General features: G+C 48.7%; 1 protein-coding gene across 1 annotated transcript in view; it reads left to right on the forward strand.

The window, feature by feature from the left end:
* LOC119437020 (cytochrome P450 4V2-like) overlaps positions 1-7876 on the forward strand; it is a 76101-nt gene extending 68225 nt beyond the window's left edge. The window contains exon 11 of the mRNA XM_049660222.1: positions 7672-7876. Coding sequence (XP_049516179.1) covers positions 7672-7847 — 176 coding nt within the window. The 3' untranslated portion in view covers positions 7848-7876. The remainder of the gene's footprint in view (positions 1-7671) is intronic.
* The last annotated feature ends 11749 nt before the right edge of the window (positions 7877-19625 follow it).

A 19625-nucleotide genomic window follows, 5' to 3' on the forward strand; every position in this document is an offset into this window, starting at 1 on the left:
CGTGTGCGTGCACCACGCGAAAGTATCAAGCTCTGTGTGAGCCGCACGTGAGAGGACAAGAACGCATGCTTGCCCATTGGCTACTGAAGGGGCCCTTTGCAATCCTCGCCCAGGACGTTGGTGTTCAACGGAAGGGGTGCAGTAAGGCTTGCACTCTACTAGATTAGGGCTATTAGAGCCAGTCTCCTGATTTAAGATAGCTATCGGAAGCGTGGGCGTGATGGACAGTCTCCTCTGAAGTTCTGCTTGTTAGCGCTGGATTCCCCGGCAGTTCGATTGTAAGAACCAAGCAGTAGAATCCAAAGCAAAATGTCATGATGTTTCGCACCATAACCCTCATTGTTAAACTGGAAGGTGCGCGGAATTGAGGCTCATGAGCGCCCAAATCCGATCTCTTGCCTTCGAGAAATCTGCGGCGTTACCAAGAGTGGAAGCATGCGCTTGATAACTTCGGTAGTAACTAGTCCGACTATTTGACTTAGCTGGTCATTGTCTAAGCGTACGGTGCGAGAGATGACAGTATCAGGATGCATTTCTGCAGCTTGTCGTGTATTGCAGAGGGCTTCAGCATAGGCCCTATGTGCGCGCTTGTATTTGGGTACCGTCACCTGTTCTTCAAAGGGTGTTGTTTGTGGAGATGAAGGAGTGCCATTCCTTAGACAAAAGCTCTCAGGTTCGGTGGATCCTTTGCGAAGGTCTTGCCCCTTAGGTTTACGCCTACTATCTGTTGTCTTGGACAGTGGCTGGTTTTGTATCGGAGGAAAGCCCTTGGGAGGAAACACATATTGCTCCGAGGATAACGGCTGTGTACTGGCAGGGCTCTTTCGTGTAGTCGGTGTAAACGTTTGGTTGCCTCGACGAAGCTCGGCTTGTTGCTGACACTCCTTTCATCGTGACAGTCGGATACGGCACAGAATGCCGTTCGTCACGGTTTTAGTAGCGAGTTGCCGAGCAGGGCACTTCGGGTCTGTGGCTACATGTTGATCTCCACAGTTGCGGCATAGGGGTACTGCCGGGCAGATCTCGAGGTTGCCATGTGCAGGATGACCGCAGAGCGAGCATCGATGTTGGTCGATTACCAAGCACCAATTTTTGTGGCGCCCGATTTTGTGACAGGTCTCACGTATGGCAGCGTTAGTGTGGTAAGGTATTACCGGTAGGAGAGTGCTGTATACGTGGATTTTGCGTGGCATTTTAGAGCTCTCAAACGTGATAGTAGCTGCTCCGTTCTTACCCATGAGCCTGGCATTCACTATCCTGCACGAGTACGACTTGGGTTTGGCTTAAGCTGTTCCCTTGTACGCCCGCTGGCACGATGGATGGTGCAGCGGATCTGGCCCGGGCGAATTGTTTCACAAGCCTGTATGGGTGTTTCCCTTCCTGAAATTATGAGACACTGAAATCCGAGAAGACGGTCCCCAGCATGAGTGTGCGAAACGTCAACCGCAAACTGATTGCTTCGTTGAAGAGGGCGTACTTGAAAGCCAGAGTGAAAATGAATTATCTGTCGCTGATCGGCAATGGCTCAGTGCAGCCAGTGTGCTGGCAAGGTGCTTAGTATTCCATGCGGAGTGAGCTTAATTATCACAGTGTGTTTTACACTGATTGCATCGCCGGACGTAGTTTTGTTCTCTCGCCGAACATATTGCCAATCATCCTCTACAGTATGCTCATTATCAGCTAAGTGACATAGTCTGACAATGTGGCCGTGGAAGCTGACGCGCAACCCTGCATTCGAAAAAGTGCATTCGCGTTGCGGGTGCTTTTAGCTGCGTTGGAGCTGCTAAGTTTTCCGCCGTGCTGTTTGCTCACGAGGCGTTCGTTGTGTTTAGCCATCTGGGGAGCGCCGAACGATTTCCTTGATTTCTTGGCAAATTTCGCAGATAGGAAATTGCAAGATCCTACCTGAGAATGGCTCTTTCCAGGCACGTTTTCCGTGGCAAGAACAGAAAAGAGATTGGAAACAGGTATCGCCGCAACCACTTGACTGGATTCGTCATCCCCATATATCATGCTCGCATCAGCGTCAAGCACTTCGGAAGATTCTGTCACGTTATCTGTGCCGCCGCTCTGAAGCAATGCTGCCCCAGCGTACGTCTTGCTGCAGCTGTTCGGAAGCCATGTTGGCACCGGCAGCGGGCGTGTCCGATGATTCCAGCTAGTTTTTCTGGGCCAGTCGTCGACGTGGAAACGTTTGCAACGTTGTCCTCCTGGGGGCCGAGAAACATGCAGGTGGCGGCCCATCCATCTTTGGGAGCCTAGCCCAAAATCGAACTTCCGGGCCCGAAGCTTCCAAAACGTCGGAGCGATGCGAACGTGCATCTGATCGGGACGGCTGCTCGCAGCACCACCTTCCCGATCGTTTACTTTTTTGAAAACGATCAATAAAATCACGGCGACTCGGCGACATCGAGTTGCGGCTTGAGCATTTTTATGATCGGCTTCCTCATGTGCATGTCATCGCTTTGACGTCAACAGCGAAATGAATACCACACCCAGATAATAAATAATAAATAGCTCATACCGTGCACGCATGAGCATCTGTGTGGCATCGCCGGGACATCTCGTGAGCACAGCGCGATGCACAAACAAGTAGGCATGGAGGCCATGTCGCAGCTTTGGACACCGGTTTTGACGCGATTGCTTGAAGTGTGTCCACGAGGTTTCCGCTGTGTAGTAAGAAAGAGGGTTGAATATGATGATGATGATTTATTGGCATCCCCTTTGAAATGGGGCGCTGACAAATAGTCACCTCACCTGCTGGATTTATTCAGGTTTGCTATACATTTATTTCATTCTAGCATTTTTGTGAGCAACAGGCTGTGAGCAACATACTAGGCACCTAGCGGCCCATTTTAAAGCAGACGCTGCCAGTACAGCTGCACGAATTTGTGCAGCACTTTAGTAGCTGTGGGAATAGCTTCAAAGTAGGGCAGGGTGAAAATCCGAAGTTTCGATTATGAATCGAATGTTACACACTAAGTAATCGTACTCGAGAAGAAACTATTCGGTATTTATGAGTATTCCAAACGAACGAAACATTTCGGAGCAACCGAATTGCAAAGTCTGATTACTCTCTGGAATGTTGAAAGGTGGGCGAGTTGGTGACTAATCATCATACCGTATGGGTGAACCAACGCAAGTTTGCTGGTCATACAGCCCGCGATCGGAAATGCCTTTGAATAGCTACAATTCGGCACACTCAAAGGTCGTAAAAAGTGGCATAGCTGTTTCGTGTCAGCGTGCCTTAGCTAAGTCGTGCCCGAAAAAAAAAAACTAAATGAAAGTTTCAGCCAACAAGTTATCAGGCTAAATATTGCCTGATACAAACACATGGGCTGTGTAGACCACCCTGTAAGTTGCTTCGATTTGTGCGCAATGACTTTCAGAAGGATCATATTAAAAAAGAGAGAGAAGGACAGCAGGCACAAAATTGTGTCAATAATATATGCGCACAAGATTGCGCATAACCTAAAGAACGTGGGTAGCAGGTACGGTGCAGGATCAATATCGATAGCATGATCGATACACTTTTATGCGGCCTTAAGCGGAAGACCTGTCTGTGTTATTTAGATGACATCGTTATGTTTTCTACAACGTTTCGTCAGCACCTTGAGCGTTTGGACGAAGTTTTCACATGCATTTCCAACGCTGGATTCCAACTCAACACAAAAAATGACATTTTGCCCGGAAGAACATCGAAGTGTTGGGGCACCTTATCAGTAAAGATGGCGTTCCACCAGAGCCCGACAAGGTTGCTGCCGTGCTTCGCTTCCCTCGCCCCGAAAATCAAAAAGAATTAAGAAGCTTCTTGGGCCTGGCATCCTACTTCCGTCGCTTCATCAGTCATTTTGCTGCCAAGGCGTCACCGCTGCACAAGTTGCTGACGTCGGGCACTGCTCTCACTTGGACAGACGACTGCGAGCTTTCTTTCCAAGCCCTTAAGCAAGCCCTAACAACCGACCCTGTCCTCCGTCACTTCGATGAGAACGCACCAACTTGTTTGCACAACGACGCTAGTGGCCATGGGATCGGTGCTGTCCTTCTACAGCGTGATACCACTACACGAGAAAGAGTCGTTGCTTATGCCAGTAGCGCATTAACGGCTGCCGAAAAGAACTACTCGATAACAGAGCAGGAATGCCTCGCAGTAGTTTGGGCCATACAAAAGTTTCGACCATATCTTTATGGACGCCACTTCACAGTCATAACCGACCACCATGCCTTATGCTGGTCGTCGTCAATGAAAAATTTGTCTGGACGCCTTGGTCACTGGGTGGTCCGATTACAAGAGTACGATTTTGACGTTGTCTACAAGTCTGGGAAAAAGCTTCAAGATGCCGACGTTCTGTCTCACTGCCCCCTGCCACTATTAACTTCTAGCACATCTCTCCATTGCTCGCCACTTGATAATGATACTAAGTCTCCACTTACGTTATTACCTCTAGCGGTTACTGACACGTCATCTTCTAATCGCGGAACTCAGTTCACCTCGTGTCAACGTTGTGATCCATACTGCAGCAGCATCATCCAACGCCTGTGCGGTACTATTTCTGCACTAAATGCCTGATTACGTCGACAACTGCGACTATTTAAGCTCGACAACGATGTGCTGCACCGCTACATTTACAACACCGACGGCCACCGCTGGGTACCTGTTCTTCCACGTTCAATGCGCACACAAATCCTTGAAGCCTTTCACGACGACCCATCTGCTGGCCACTTGGGTTTCCACAAAACATACCACCGCATTAGGAGCCGTTTCTTTCGAGCGGGCATGTCTACCTTCGTGGCCAAGTACGTCGCTTCTTGCGTCCAGTGTCAATGGCGGAAACGACCGACTTTGCCTGCTGCTGACCTTTTACAGCCCATCCCATGTCCCGAGACACCTTTTGCCATCGTTGGAATCGACCTGGTCGGACCTCTGCCCATAACGTCAGCAGGTCATCGATGGATCGTGATAGCTGTCGACCACCTCACATGGTACGCAGGGACCGCACCTCTACGCTCTAGTTCGGCCTCAGACATTGCCGGCTTCTTTCTGGATGCCATTGTGTTGCGTCATGGGGCAGCTCATGTACGGTTGAGTGATCGCGGCAAGATTTTCATGTCCCAACGGATCGAAGAAGTACTCAGAGCTTGTGGCACAGTTCACAAGACAATGGCTTAACAAAGCGATTTCATCGCACGCTAACAGATATGATATCAATGTATATCGGGCCAAGCCACGACAACTGGGACAAACTTTTACCGTTTGTGACGTTTGCTCACAACACTGCTATCCAACGAACTACACGGTACTCACCTTTCTACCTATACGGCCGGTTTACGGCCGTTCGCCGACATTCACCATCGACGCCGCTTTTTTAACTGCCCCAACTAACACCTCAGCCGGTATACCAGAACAGTTCGTCTCACGACTTGACGAATGTCGTGAGCGTGCTCGCTTCAACACAGAAGTCAGTCAACTAGACCGCAAGCAACGTTACGACATCTCTCGTCGAGACGTCTCCTTTCGTGCTGGAGATGAAGTGCTGGAGATGAAGACGCCCATTCGTACACCCGGTTTGTGTAAGAAATTTGAATGGCGTTTCCTTGGTCCGTACATTATTAATGAACACACATCCCCAGTGAACTATCGCGTTACTCCCATCGAAGTTTCTTCCGACCATCGTCATTATGGTTCGGAGATCGTTCACGTTGCGCGTCTCAAACGATTCCTTAGGCGCCTCCCACCTGGCTAAATCGCGGCCTGGCTGGCTGCTTGCGCGCGCGGGGAAATTAGTGTGAGCATTATTCATACGCTTCATATTCTCTTCTGTACATTCTCATCATCACCGTTTTGGGGCCTGGTGGTGGGCTCTCGCTGGAGAGAATAAATGAGAGTGACTGCATAAACGTTGTCTCACAATATATATATATATATATATATATATATATATATATATATATATACCTCGTTAACTCAAAGTAGTAAAAACTGGAAAAAATTCGAGATAAGCGGATTTTCGAGGCAGACATATTGACGAAAATATAAGCATGACCACCGTGCAACGCCGACATGACGCCTTTCCAATTTTCCACCGGTAACCGCCGACTTCCTCATACAAGCTCAATGTACCAGGAGTGGTACTTTTAGATCCTTTTTGCGATATTATGTGCGACCCAGAAACCGACACGTCGGTCGTATATAGGCAACGGCGAACCTCGCACATACAGGGTGTTTCAGCTAACTTGAGCCAACCATTAAAAATAGAAACATAGGTGCTACGCGTGTCCTATTGGCGCAGTATTGTTCTGAACCGTGTGGACCACGTCATGATATTTTTTTTACAATCCGCCAAGCTGGGTAGTTAACAAAAATTACCTAATTAACTTTTTAATTATTAACTCTAGCGAAAAATCTTCAATGCAAAAGTTGTAACGCTTGTTCAGAAACATCGGATTATTTCACCTGTGCTAAGATAAATGCCCTGTATAATGTTTTTCCAGCCTTTCTTTAAAGTGCGCGAAATTCTAAAAATACCACGGGACTGCCTCGCTAACGCGCCGCGCTTTTAGTGCCCTCCAATGTAAGTTGAACGAATGCGCCGTTACATAGGCAACTGTCAGTCATACGGCTGGGTGTTATAAGTGACGGACAGTGACGCGTTTCATTCCTGCCCGTCTTGCCTAATGGATAGTGGAGAGCGCGTACGTGCCGTCGCTTTGTGCCCCTAAGGGCTAAGTGTCACGAGGAAATACGCGGAAGGAGCACGGTACGCACGCGCCAATTGTTTAAAATGTCTGGCTGGCTGGCTTTGGAACGGGGGAAGCATGCGTGCGATTATGGCCTAATACAGCGGCGAGCTCCTGTAATCGGTGGCAAAGGTTCCATTCCACCATCGGGCGCACATTATTTTCGTTGCTATAAAACGAGGCGAGACAAGGACCTGCCTACCGCGAAGTGCCTACAATTAGGCAAAGAATGCTTCTCATTAAAACTCGTGCATGACTGTGTTGTACAAAGACTGTGCTGTGCTCCGTAGTTGTGATGTGCGGCTCCGCACGAGGTCACGGGCTCGGTTCCTGGCTGTGGCCGCGGCATTCCGATGAGGGCGGAATGCGAAAGCGCTATTGTGCCGATCATTCGGCGCACGTTCAATAAGCCCAGTGTGTCAATATTATTCCGAAGCCCCCCTCCCTTTACTACAGCGTCTCATAACCACTGTATTGCTTTAGAACATTACACCCAATAAGTCAGTCAATATTGTCTAGAAAGGGGGTAGCTGATATGAAAGGTTTTATTGAAAAATACTCCAGGGAAGTTTTAACGGCGGCACGCAATCGTAGTACGCGGGTCTATTCAACACCGGGCAAAAGTACGCTTATAGCCTGTGTATAACACCCCATAAAGTGCGCAGTGCCATAACGATTCAGTTATTGTTTGTAGTACGTGATATAGTACGTGGTGTGTAAGGTCACCAACGTGTTCAGGTAATGTGATGCGAAGGCAAGAGTCCTGCACTCAAGAGTTCGGTCTCGCGTTATCCTGTCTTGGCAGAACTGTTTACTGAGCCTGTTATTTTTGCTCTTTGTTTTCATTTTTGTGACGATGATCCAAAGCCAAAGGTGTTCCGTACAAAGGTGTAGGTGCTGTGCTAAGTGTTTTATTTTTCAATGAATTCGTAGGCCAGAAGTTCGCCATGTTGGAGCTGAAAGTACTGTTGGCGAAGGTGCTCACGAACTTCAGTGTGTCGAGCTGCAACCACCGGGACGACCTGCTGTTCGATGCCGACATCCTGCTCCGAACCAAAAGGCCAATCAGGATACGTCTGCAGCCACGGCATGGCGCTGGCTTCAAATAAAAGCTCCGGTTTCAAAGCTCCCATGCACGGATAGCGTTACCTGCCCACCGCATTTGCTTAGTGGCTCTGGCGTAACGCTGCTGAGCAGGATTTTGCGGGATCAAATCCCGGCCGCGGAGGCCGCATTTCGATGGGGGCATTACTTGCGGAGAACACAAACCTCGCGGGGTTCCTTCTGGGTGGAAGCTGGTACGTTAGCACCAGGAGAGAGATTACGTGGTGCTGCAGAATTTTTACTGCGAGAGAAGCAAGCTGTTCATCCGACGCTTTTCGTATGCTTGCCTGCCTGCCTGTCTTCTTGCCTACCTGGGTAATGCTACGTGGCCGCTATAATGGCTTGCCCTAGAGGCATGACCTTTTAGTATTGTCAGGAGAGAAATGTGTTTCCTTAGATGTTTATATTAAAAGAAGCGTTATAATCACACCTACAGCTCGTTTGCGCGCCCTACATTGCGTATATTCCGACAATCATAGTTATCGTCACCAGCCTATTTTAGGTCCACTGCCGGACAAAGGACTCCCCCTGCGCGTGTATTTGTGCTTGATGTGAGTAGATTCTGTATGTCGGTTTACTAAGCCTTCAGTCTCCTTTCTCCCCTTCCGTCGTGTAGTGACGCCAGTCGGGTTCAGCCTGAATAACAGGTTTCAAGTCCATTCCTTCCCGTTACAGTACAGGGATATGGACCTCAGAACAAACAAAAAAAAAGCGACTAAGATGGCGTGAAAGTGTTTTGAGGCATGGCAATCAACACGGAAAATGGCAGCGCAGCGCAAGTGTACCAGCACCCATATTAGTGATTAAAAAAATAAAACAAGAGATTGGCATTTCTGTGCACATTACACAATTGATGCCATAATTCGGCAACTTACGAAGAAAAAAAACTGACAGACAGTTTATACAGGCAAAGAAGATACTTGTCTCTTTCAGCATTAAGTCGTTATTATTTGTTTTGACCAGAAAGACATAGAAGAAAACCTACACCGTCACATTGCTAGTATACTAAGGAAATCTGACAGCCTTTCTCTTATAACACTTCTCTCTTTCTCCCAACGACCTCCGACAATGTTAACTTTTAAACCTTCACTAGAAGGCACCACCGCCGCTTTGTGGAAGGTCAAGGCACAATAAATAAGCGTGCGCATCAAATAATGCGTCTCATTATTATAATATAAGCAACCTCAAAGCTACACAGTGATGTCGAATTCAGTGTGTTATGCGTTAAAGAAACACCAATACTGCTGGTATGCTCGGGACTTTTTTGTGGAGGTTTTTGACTCTAAGTAAAGCATCCTTCTCGCTAAAGAGTGTTTATATTGTTACGAGCCACCTCCTTGGACTAACGAAGAAGATGACTATCACCGTGACTATTTGATTCATCTATTTGATGCCCCTCACAATATCGATACCTGAGCCAAATATTATACACCTACACGCAGAAATGAACCTGTAATTAGCAAAAAAACTAGAAAAAAAAAGAAGCACCATCTGTCCTTTTATTCAAGTGCTCGAAATAAGCTGCACTTTTCTTTATTGTTACGCACCCTTGCACACTACGGCTGTTGACCGGTTTTCTTTAGAGGTCACGACTAAGGAGTGCCTACGGCAGTATCGAAAACAGAGAAACTTTATGGCTGTAAGGCGGTGGCAATATTTTAAAGCGGAGATCAATAACATCGACCCCATACGATGGCCTCGGAGATCGCATGGCGTGTAGGACTGATATTAGAGGTCAGACCTACACTAAAGATCAGTGTGATGACGAATGGAGCAACACAGCCATCGCCATACGAGTTAACTTCGCGTGCAGTACAAACGACGAAAAGAAGAGGAAGGTGACGATGACCCCCCCCCCCCCTCCCCTTTCGTGGCCGGGCAGCCGTTTGATTGCCGATAACTGAAACCTCACGAGGCTCATTCAAAAACTGTCTGTTGCAAGAGATTCGCTAGGAGATGCCCTTCAATCGCCGGCGCATTTCACAGTCTACTTGGAGAGTGTTGCACGGATCTCTTCAAAATCGGCGCTTTTGCCGCCTGTACAAATTTAGTTGTAATTGATTGTGGGAAAGAGCAAAACCTAGTTAAGGCTTGTTGGTGTGTTGGTTCTGATTCATAGTGCATGAATAACAGCGCGGAATGACGAGGACGAGAAGGCGACACTGAGCGCATGTGTTTGTCGCCTTCTCGTTCTCGTCATTTCACACTGTTATTCACTATGAAACAAAACCTGGTGCGAGATTGTATAATGTGATGGCCCTACGGACCTCCGCAACCTCTTTACCTCGGTCTATCCAGTATGTGCAAAAAAAAAAAAAAGTGAAGCATAATGCTGCTTCTTTATTTTAACGTGACAAACACGAATGAGGCGAAAAGCTTTTGTTCCTGCGAATGCCTTTATAGTCTCTTTTTCATTGACATCATGCACTCTCTGCTCTTTAGTCCTTCGTGAGTCCTTCCAATATTAGCGTACTGACTGTCACTTGCTCATCGCTTATTGATGAACTTCGAAAGTTCAGCCGATCTGATCTGATCTGTTAATCTTTCCTACTGTGATGAAGTTTCCGTCATAGATTTGTAGTTGTACATGTGAGCTTGCCCGTTTCCTCTCTGAGCACCTACCTTCAACCTCAATGCCGCCTCCTATCTTCGTCCTGCGACTCCCCGGAAAGCTCCACGTTTTTTTTTTTCAATCTCCCAGTATATTTTGAAAGCTACTTTTTTTTCATCAGTCCTGCACGCCGTCCTATCTCTGAGGCCATCGTTTGGGCACGATGCTATTGATCTTCGCTTCAAAACGTTGCCAGCACCTTACCAGCCATGAGATTTCTCCGCTTTCGATTCTGCCGGAGGCACTTCTTAGTCGTAATCTCTGAAGAAAGCTACCTACTCAATTCCTCCACAGTTTCACGGTGATGCGTTTTTGTTTGTTGCATGAGTAGTAGCATTCCAGTGAGTGCTATTGGATTTGCTAATTTCGTGTGAAGCACACGATTAACCTAGGAAGTAAAAAAAAAGTCCGAGTTAACCAGAAAGGGTTCCGGTCTGTGACCCCACGTGCGAGCAAGGAAGAAAAGGCATCCAAGAAGAGAAGGAAAGAACTATTGGGGGTACGTAAACCAGAGCAAAAAACCATGCAGATGCAACACGCAATGTAGCATTATAAATGACGCGAAGCTTGTAGTTAGCGAAGTAGCAGCAGTAGCGTCCTCGTCGCCTCTACATTTAACGCTGTGTTAGGAGGACGAAGGTAAGGTATGACGCTTGTCGAGGGTAGAATTGCGATGCAGAGAGAAGTATGACAAATATTTAAATATTTTTAATGTTTCTATGCCCGTTGTTTCACAGTAGAACATGCTCATTCTGGGGGATCGGCCAACACTATAGGCAGAGACCCAGCGGCCCAATAATGAGTACTGACCAAATATTAAAAAAATATTGAATATCATGCGTTAACACCTCGAACACCCTGAATACCACTCGCTATTCCATTGAGACGTCTGTGTGCCTCAGAGATGCCTATAAGCCGACATTACATGGACATGTTTTATGTGATGGTGTATTGCGTGATTGCGCATGCACAGAAAGCTCCACTTTAATGTCTGAGGCGACACGCATCACTCTCACAGACTATCTCACAGGCCCGTAGACTACAGAAAGCGAGCTATCCCGCTGGCTGCCTTCAGCGCAGATGCCTGCGCTGTCGCCCCTCTCCTAACATCTTTTGTTTTTACAGTGGGCATCTGTCCAGTTTCCCTAGCCCGGCACACAGAGCTTGCCTCTATAGACCTACACCGTCGGAATTTAGTTTCGCATGGTAGGCACTCCGCCGCCGAGCCGCCACCCGTGCGCTGTCGGCCGTCACTGCGGCGGTCTGCGAGCTGGGCCTACCGTCTCGTTCGGCCGTATTGCGATGGGGGCGAAATGCAAGAATGTTTCCTTAGGTGCACGTTAAAGAAGCTTACGTAGTCAAAATTAATCCGGCGCCCCCGCTACCATGCGCTTCATATTGAAATTGTGAAAACCCTCCACCCCCAACCCTATTAAAAAAAAGCCATTCTGGCGTACAAGCGGGGGCGGCGAACGTGAGCGGAGCCTAGCTATGCGAGGTCGCTATATAAGACCTAAAATATATCGACGGTGTCTACCGCTGTTTAAAAACATGGTGTCGGTCTATTACTTATATTCCACTTGTCCCTCACCCGACCCGTACAATGTAACAAACTGGATTTTCTGTTCTCGCTGACCTCCCTGTCTTTCTTTCGTCTCTCTCTATCTCTCTCTCTCTCTCTCCACACTGTAATGTTGGCAAATACAGAACATTTACAATTTCCTCATCACAGCCGTAGTTGTGACTGGCGGGGCTTTCTGTCATTCCAATAAGAAATCGATGTGACCATGTGATATTTCTAGACATACCTAGCCACAGACGATATGCTATATAGAGGTTCTTTTTTTAATATGTTTACACCAAGGCAGTCCAGAAGGAAGACAGAGCTACAAGTTAGGGGTTTCTGTGTGTGAGCGTGTGTTCGTGAACGGGAATGAGTTTCACGAGGCTAGTCTATAACCGCGTGCCATTCGGCGAAGTCGAGCATCTGCATGCGTTCCTGAGAGAGGTCTAAACCAATGTCGATCATTTCGACTGCACGTCAGTACATAACATGTTGATTTTAAGATGTCAACGTCACATTAATGTCAGTACAGGACTCTTGAAGGTCCTCCGTATTCCTGCAAAGTCTCATGCTGATCAGACTTCTAGTTCTCCAGCCCTGAATTTCGGGCCCTTATAATTGTCGGTCACGCGGGCACTTACCATGGCACGCTTTCTAGTTCAACGCATTTCGCCGCATTTTTTTCTACTGACAGCTTCGCCGTAAAAGATATCCCTACATATGCGAAACCCTTTCGCTGAGAACACATTTTGCGCAGGAAATATAACCTGATCAACCATTTCTATCATCATACTTTGGCTTCTTCCAGATCCCTTTTCTTTTGTTAACGTCTTCAATTCTGCATTTAATAAGTAAAACCTTGGGGCAGAAAAGAGGTACCATATGAGGGTGAGGCAGGGGGACCGGTGTTTTCTTCCTCGAGATGGAGTGGTCCCGAGGTCGGCTCTGTAAAGAGGCGGCCAGGCCTTTTTTTTTTTTTTTTTGCCTGACAAAAATCCAGAAAAGCACGCCAAAGCTAGAGTGAGTCCTTGGGCCCGATGTGGGATGGCGGGTCGAGCAAATGCTGCAGGGTGCCAGGTCGGTTCCTGCCCAGAGAGTGAAAGTTTCATTTCTCGGATCGTGTCAAAGGCAGAGCAGCTCCACAGAAGACGTTCGTCCGTACCTCTGGCCGGGCATGCCGGTAACTTGGAGATGGGGTATGAGCGCGAGTCGTGAGAAGGAAATTTACATAAGAATAAAATTGGGTTGGAATGCATATGGCAAGCATTGCCAAATCCTGACTGGGAGCTTACCACTGTCACTGAAAACAAAAGTGCTACCAGTGCGGAAGTATTAACAGAGGCCCACAAAGCTTCGAACGTCGTTGACCCAGGTCCGGCGCGGGGAAATTCTTGACGGTGCGAACTTTCTCTGGATCGGGATGGACGCCGGAAGAATCGACGATGTATCCGAGCACAGTTAGTTGCCGGCGGCCGAAGAGGCATTTTGATGAACTAAGCTGAAGCCCAGCCTTGCGGATGGATGGATGGATGAAGAACTTTATTAGTGTCCTTTATGGCGCGTGCTAGCGCGCAGCAGGCCGCTCCCACGTCGGGACAGAAAGGCCGAGCCTCTCCGTCGCGTCGCGGGCCCGTTGGACAGCCCATAACTGTTCTTCGAGGTTGGGGCTGCAGAAAGAATTTATTTATTTATTTATTTATTTATTTATTTATTTATTTATTTATTTATTTATTTATTTATTTATTTATTTATTTATTTATTTATTTCATATACCTCACAGGCTCCAGAAGGAGTATTGCGTGAGGGGGGCGGTACAGATCGAGACGCTCGAGGTGCGTGGCAAAGTTGGTGAAAAGAGACAATAACGTCATCGAGGTAGCACAGGCGGGCAGAAACTTGGAGGTTAACAAAGAAGCTAGACAACAAGTTAAGGGACGCACAAAGAGCGGTGGAACGAAAAATTTTAGGCCTAACGTTAAGAGACAGGAAGAGAGTGGTGTAGATCAGAGAGCAAACGGGGATAGCCAATATTCTAAATGACATTAAGAAAAAAAATGGCGCTGCGCAGGCTACGTAATGCGTAGGATGGATAACCAGTGGACCATTAGAGTTGCAGAATGGATACCAAGAGAAGGGAAGCGCAGTCGAGGACGACAGAAAGCTATAGGTTGGGTGATGAAGTTAGGAGATTTGCAGGCGCAAGCTGGAATCAGCTAGCGCAAGACAGGGGTAATTGGAGATCGCAGGGAGAGGCCTTCATCCTGCAGTGGACATAAATATAGGCGGCGGCGGCGGCGGCGGCGCCGCCGCCACCGCCTATATTTATGTCCACTGGAGGATGAAGGCCTCTCCCTGCGATCAGCAGCAGCAGCAGCAGCAGCCTGCTGCTGTTGCTGCTGCTGCTGACGATGATGCTGATTATGATGATGATGATGATGAGTGCGAGTTTATGAGGTGTAGCCTTGCTGGTGACAGAAGCTGGCCGGTCTGGGCTCGGCGAAGAAGGAACCACCTCTATCCTTCGAAATGTGCTGGGTGGGCGGCGATGTAGGTTCTCAGGGTTGGCAAAATGCTGGAGAACGTTCCGGCGGTAGTACTGTGCGCGGTGCCATGTCAAGGCCCTATCCATAGGGGGCGACATCAAGTTTTCAAAGGCGGCAGGGGCCCAGAAAGTGGAAACGACAGTGTATCCACACAAAGGTGCGGAAAGAGCTGCAGTGCGCGCGGCTTCGTGTGACTTTTCGTTTCTAGTGATTCCTTCAAGTGCAGGAATCAATTTGACAATTGGGGTGTAGCCCTCCCCCCGCAGGCGACGGACTTTAGCACGAATGGTCTTGAGAATGGCATAGTCTGCTCCCCCTAAGCGACAGGCGGTGTAGGCTGCTTGCGAGTCAGTATAAACTTAATAGGTGCAAGGAGCGGTATCCTGTCTTTCTACTATGTGAGTGATGGCAAGGCGTATGGCTATGAGTTCAAGATTAGTGACAGTATGTTCCTCGGGAAGCCGCTGGACTGCAGTTGTATCTGACTCGGAATCATGACAAGCTATGCAGGCACCATTTAGATACTGAGCGGCGTCTATGTGTAGTTGAATGGCCCCTTCTTGGGATAGCTTGCATGAAATCTTCGCGTGGCGTTTTGCGGCAGCTTTACGCCTTTGTGGATTAGCGGAACTCATGTTTTTGGTAGTCGCATACCATCTACTAGATCGATAAGTTCCCTTGATGGGGCAGGTGATCAGAGCAGCTCTAGATTATAGACATTGTAGCCTAATGTCCGCAGAATCTGACGGCCAGCCGCCGCTGTGGAGAGACGGACACGCTGGGCGTCCACTGCTGCTCGGTCACATCCTGCAGGTCATTGATTCTGCTACATGCGTGTAGGTCAGCAATAGGGCAGTACAGTGGTAGGCCAGTAACCAGGCGCATTCATGCGCTCAAGCTGAAGGAATTGGGTCGCGTTAAGTCGCATGTAAAGATATGCGTATGGGATTTTTGATGTGACGCGAGCTAGGGCTATCTGACGGAGCCCACTTTCTTTAATTCCCCACACACGCGCAGAGAGACGGTACATAAGGTGTAAGTCCTGATGGCAACTGAAAACTGTGCAACCAAGCCAGCTTTTGGCTCCTCCATCCTCGTCAATTAACATGTCGAGTATGCAGATTGTTTGTTTCATGCAAACGACTGAGTCCAGTAAACGAAGGGAGATAAAAGACCGTTTTAGTATAGCGTAAAATGCTTGCGTTAGCGTTAGCGTGTTCCGCACGCTAAAGCTTTGCGGGACGCAATGATGTGCTTCCCTTCAAGACTTTTAGTTTAACGTACGGGAACGCAAACGTAAGGAAGACGATCGAAGACAGGGCGCCGTCTGGTGCCTCGTGACAAACGTATCCAAGCCAAGGAAATCCATCAGCAACCATTTTGTTGTTTCTATGCGGACGCGTCTCGTCAGGCTTAGGGACTCCTGCCGCGAACGATCTCAGAAATTGGACGCGCTATGCGCTCATAACTAGCATCACAGGTGAGTTTAGAGGAATGGAAAGCTCATTTCAACAATAGCGAGAGCGCAGCCATCACGAGAATTCATGGTGAAGCGGGAGCCATGGGTGCCGCCATATTCGACAACGCTACTTTGTGTGCGTTAGCGTTGAACGCTAAATCCCAAAAATAGCGTACGTACGTAAGAGCTCCAGCACCGTTTACGTAGACCGCACGCGCAGTGTGAAGCACGCAACGCTAACGCTAACGCTCTCTTTGTGTTTGCTGCTATACGCTATACTGAAACTGTCTAAGGTTGCGTTCGGCCTCGGCTCGCAGCAACGGTTCACCCAGCTTATCCCCAACCATCACCGCGAATGTTCTGTCCGCAAGAAAGGCTTCCACGGAACGGCACAGGATCCCACCTATCCCTACTGCCTGAAGTCGGTGAAGTATGGTAGTGTGTGGCACGGAATCAAATGCCTTTTTGACGTCGACTCCAGCAACTACCCGGAGCTGTGCGCTGTTAGAGTATGCGAGAACGTCCTTATGAAGCCTTCTGAGAATATCCTGCGCGCAGAGCCCTCGGTCATATCCTACTGGCATAGGGGAGATGATATTGTGTTTGTCTATGTACCATTCAAGTCGACTTAGAGCCATGCGTTCCATCGCTTTACAAACGTTAGGCTTTAAGGAAATCGGCCTCAGGTCTTGTAATGACCGACTTGGCTTGCCATAATTTGGAATCGGTATCACCACTGATTTCTTCCAAGCTGGGGGAAGATCACCGTTGGTCCAGTGTTCATTCATCCCTTTCTACAGGGCGAGTTTATACGATTCGGGAAGGCTCAGAAGCGTTGAATGATGTACTCCATCCGGTCCTGGGGCGCTATTGTGGTTGGAGTCATACAGTGCTGCCTGTAGTTCGTCCAGCGTGAAGGGGAGGTCGTATTCGTGTGATGTGTCTGATGGGCGGCCCGCAGGCAAGGCACCCACATGTTCAGGTTGGGGAAAAAAGACCTTCCCTGCTTGTACGGCTAGCTCAGCCGGGGAAACGTTCAGTTTCAGAGCTATGCGTTGGGGGAGGGGGGGGGGGTTTCATTTGGTCGCTTGGGTACGAGGATAGCGCGAAATATGCGCCAGGCCTTCTATAAGTTACCTGTGTCATTAAGCAAGTAGCACAGCAGCTGCCATTCTCGGAGAGCGAGTTGCATGGTATACCGCTCAACCTCCTGAGTAATGCGAGAAAGCGCGCGCCTACGACGAGCTGTGCGACCAGATCGACGATATGCCTTGAGAGCACAAAACCTACAATTCCACAGACTCAAAAGATGGGAGTCCGGCTTCGGGGCATCGAATTTAACTGAAAGCTTTGGTGTAGCTTTTTTCTCAGCATTGTCAATTTGACTGATGATCTGGTCTAATGTGGGAAGAACATGGTCGTCACCGAACGCTGGCCGGAAATCATCCCATGAGACGTGCTCCTATATGCGATGGTGGTGTTGAAGTTCCCCAGATTGTCGCCCTCGAGGGGTCTATGACACAACCATTGGGTAATTGTCGCTGCCCGCGACATTTTGAGCCCGCGTACATACGAGTTCTTTGGGATGAGAAACAAGTGTCAGGTCCACAGAAGTATCTTGTTGGTCTCCATGTTCGCCAAGGCGAGTGGGTAATGTTAGTTTGTTGGCAATGGTCAGTTTGGCTTTGGCAATGTGCTGTCATAGGTTTCTTCCCCGAGCATGTGACCGGTGATAGCCCCAGCATGTGTGCGTGGCGTTGAAAGCGCCCCCAACTATAACGCAATCCTGTGGATGCATTCTTAAGTAATGTGTCACCAAAGATATATCCACTTGATATGTCGTATAGTGCTGAAGGACCTGGCATAAACCGAAAACACCAAGGCTTGTTGGTCACCGTTGAGGGTTAGGCGCCCTCCCGCTACCTCCTGCGTGTGCGTGCACCACGCGAAAGTATCAAGCTCTGTGTGAGCCGCACGTGAGAGGACAAGAACGCATGCTTGCCCATTGGCTACTGAAGGGGCCCTTTGCAATCCTCGCCCAGGACGTTGGTGTTCAACGGAAGGGGTGCAGTAAGGCTTGCACTCTACTAGATTAGGGCTATTAGAGCCAGTCTCCTGAATTAAGATAGCTATCGGAAGCGTGGGCGTGATGGACAGTCTCCTCTGAAGTTCTGCTTGTTAGCGCTGGATTCCCCGGCAGTTCGATTGTAAGAACCAAGCAGTAGAATCCAAAGCAAAATGTCATGATGTTTCGCACCGTAACCCTCATTGTTAAACTGGAAGGTGCGCGGAATTGAGGCTCATGAGCGCCCAAATCCGATCTCTTGCCTTCGAGAAATCTGCGGCGTTACCAAGAGTGGAAGCATGCGCTTGATAACTTCGGTAGTAACTAGTCCGACTATTTGACTTAGCTGGTCATTGTCTAAGCGTACGGTGCGAGAGATGACAGTATCAGGATGCATTTCTGCAGCTTGTCGTGTATTGCAGAGGGCTTCAGAATAGGCCCTATGTGCGCGCTTGTACTTGGGTACCGTCACCTGTTCTTCAAAGGGTGTTGTTTGTGGAGATGAAGGAGTGCCATTCCTTAGACAAAAGCTCTCAGGTTCGGTGGATCGTTTGCGAAGGTCTTGCCCCTTAGCTTTACGCCTACTATCTGTTGTCTTGGACAGTGGCTGGTTTTGTATCGGAGGAAAGCCCTTGGGAGGAAACACATATTGCTCCGAGGATAACGGCTGTGTACTGGCAGGGCTCTTTCGTGTAGTCGGTGTAAACGTAAAAGCTTTGCGGGACGCAATGATGTGCTAAAGCTTTGCGGGACACAATGATGTGCTTCCCTTCAAGACTTTTAGTTTAACGTACGGGAACGCAAACGTAAGGAAGACGATCGAAGACAGGGCGCCGTCTGGTGCCTCGTGGCAAACGTATCCAAGCCAAGGAAATCCATCAGCAACTATTTTGTTGTTTCTATGCGGACGCGTCTCGTCAGGCTTAGGGACACCTGCCGCAAACGATCTCAGAAATTGGACGCGCTATGCGCTCATAACTAGAATCACAGGTGAGTTTAGAGGAATCGAAAGCTCATTTCAACGATAGCGAGAGCGCAGCCATCACGAGAATTCATGGTGAAGCGGGAGCCATGGGTGCCGCCATATTCGACAACGCTATTTGTTAGCGTTCGTACTTTGTGTGCGTTAGCGTTGAACGCTAAATCCCGAAAATAGCGTACGTACGTAAGAGCTCCAGCACCGTTTACGTAGACCGCACGCGCAGTGTGAAGCACGCAACGCTAACGCTAACGCTCTCTTTGTGTTTGCTGCTATACGCTATACTAAAACTGTCTAAGGTTGCGTTCGGCCTCGGCTCGCAGCCGCGGTTCACCCAGCTTATCCCCAACCATCACCGCGAATGTTCTGTCCGCAAGAAAGGCTTCCACGGAACGGCACAGGATCCCACCTATCCCTACTGCCTGAAGTCGGTGAAGTATAGTAGTGTGTGGCACGGAATCAAATGCCTTTTTGACGTCGACTCCAGCAACTACCCGGAGCTGTGCGCTGTTAGAGTATGCGAGAACGTCCTTATGAAGCCTTCTGAGAATATCCTGCGCGC

This window comes from Dermacentor silvarum, chromosome 1 (assembly GCF_013339745.2).
Source record: "Dermacentor silvarum isolate Dsil-2018 chromosome 1, BIME_Dsil_1.4, whole genome shotgun sequence".
In the NCBI taxonomy this organism is placed as follows: Eukaryota; Metazoa; Arthropoda; class Arachnida; order Ixodida; family Ixodidae; genus Dermacentor; species Dermacentor silvarum.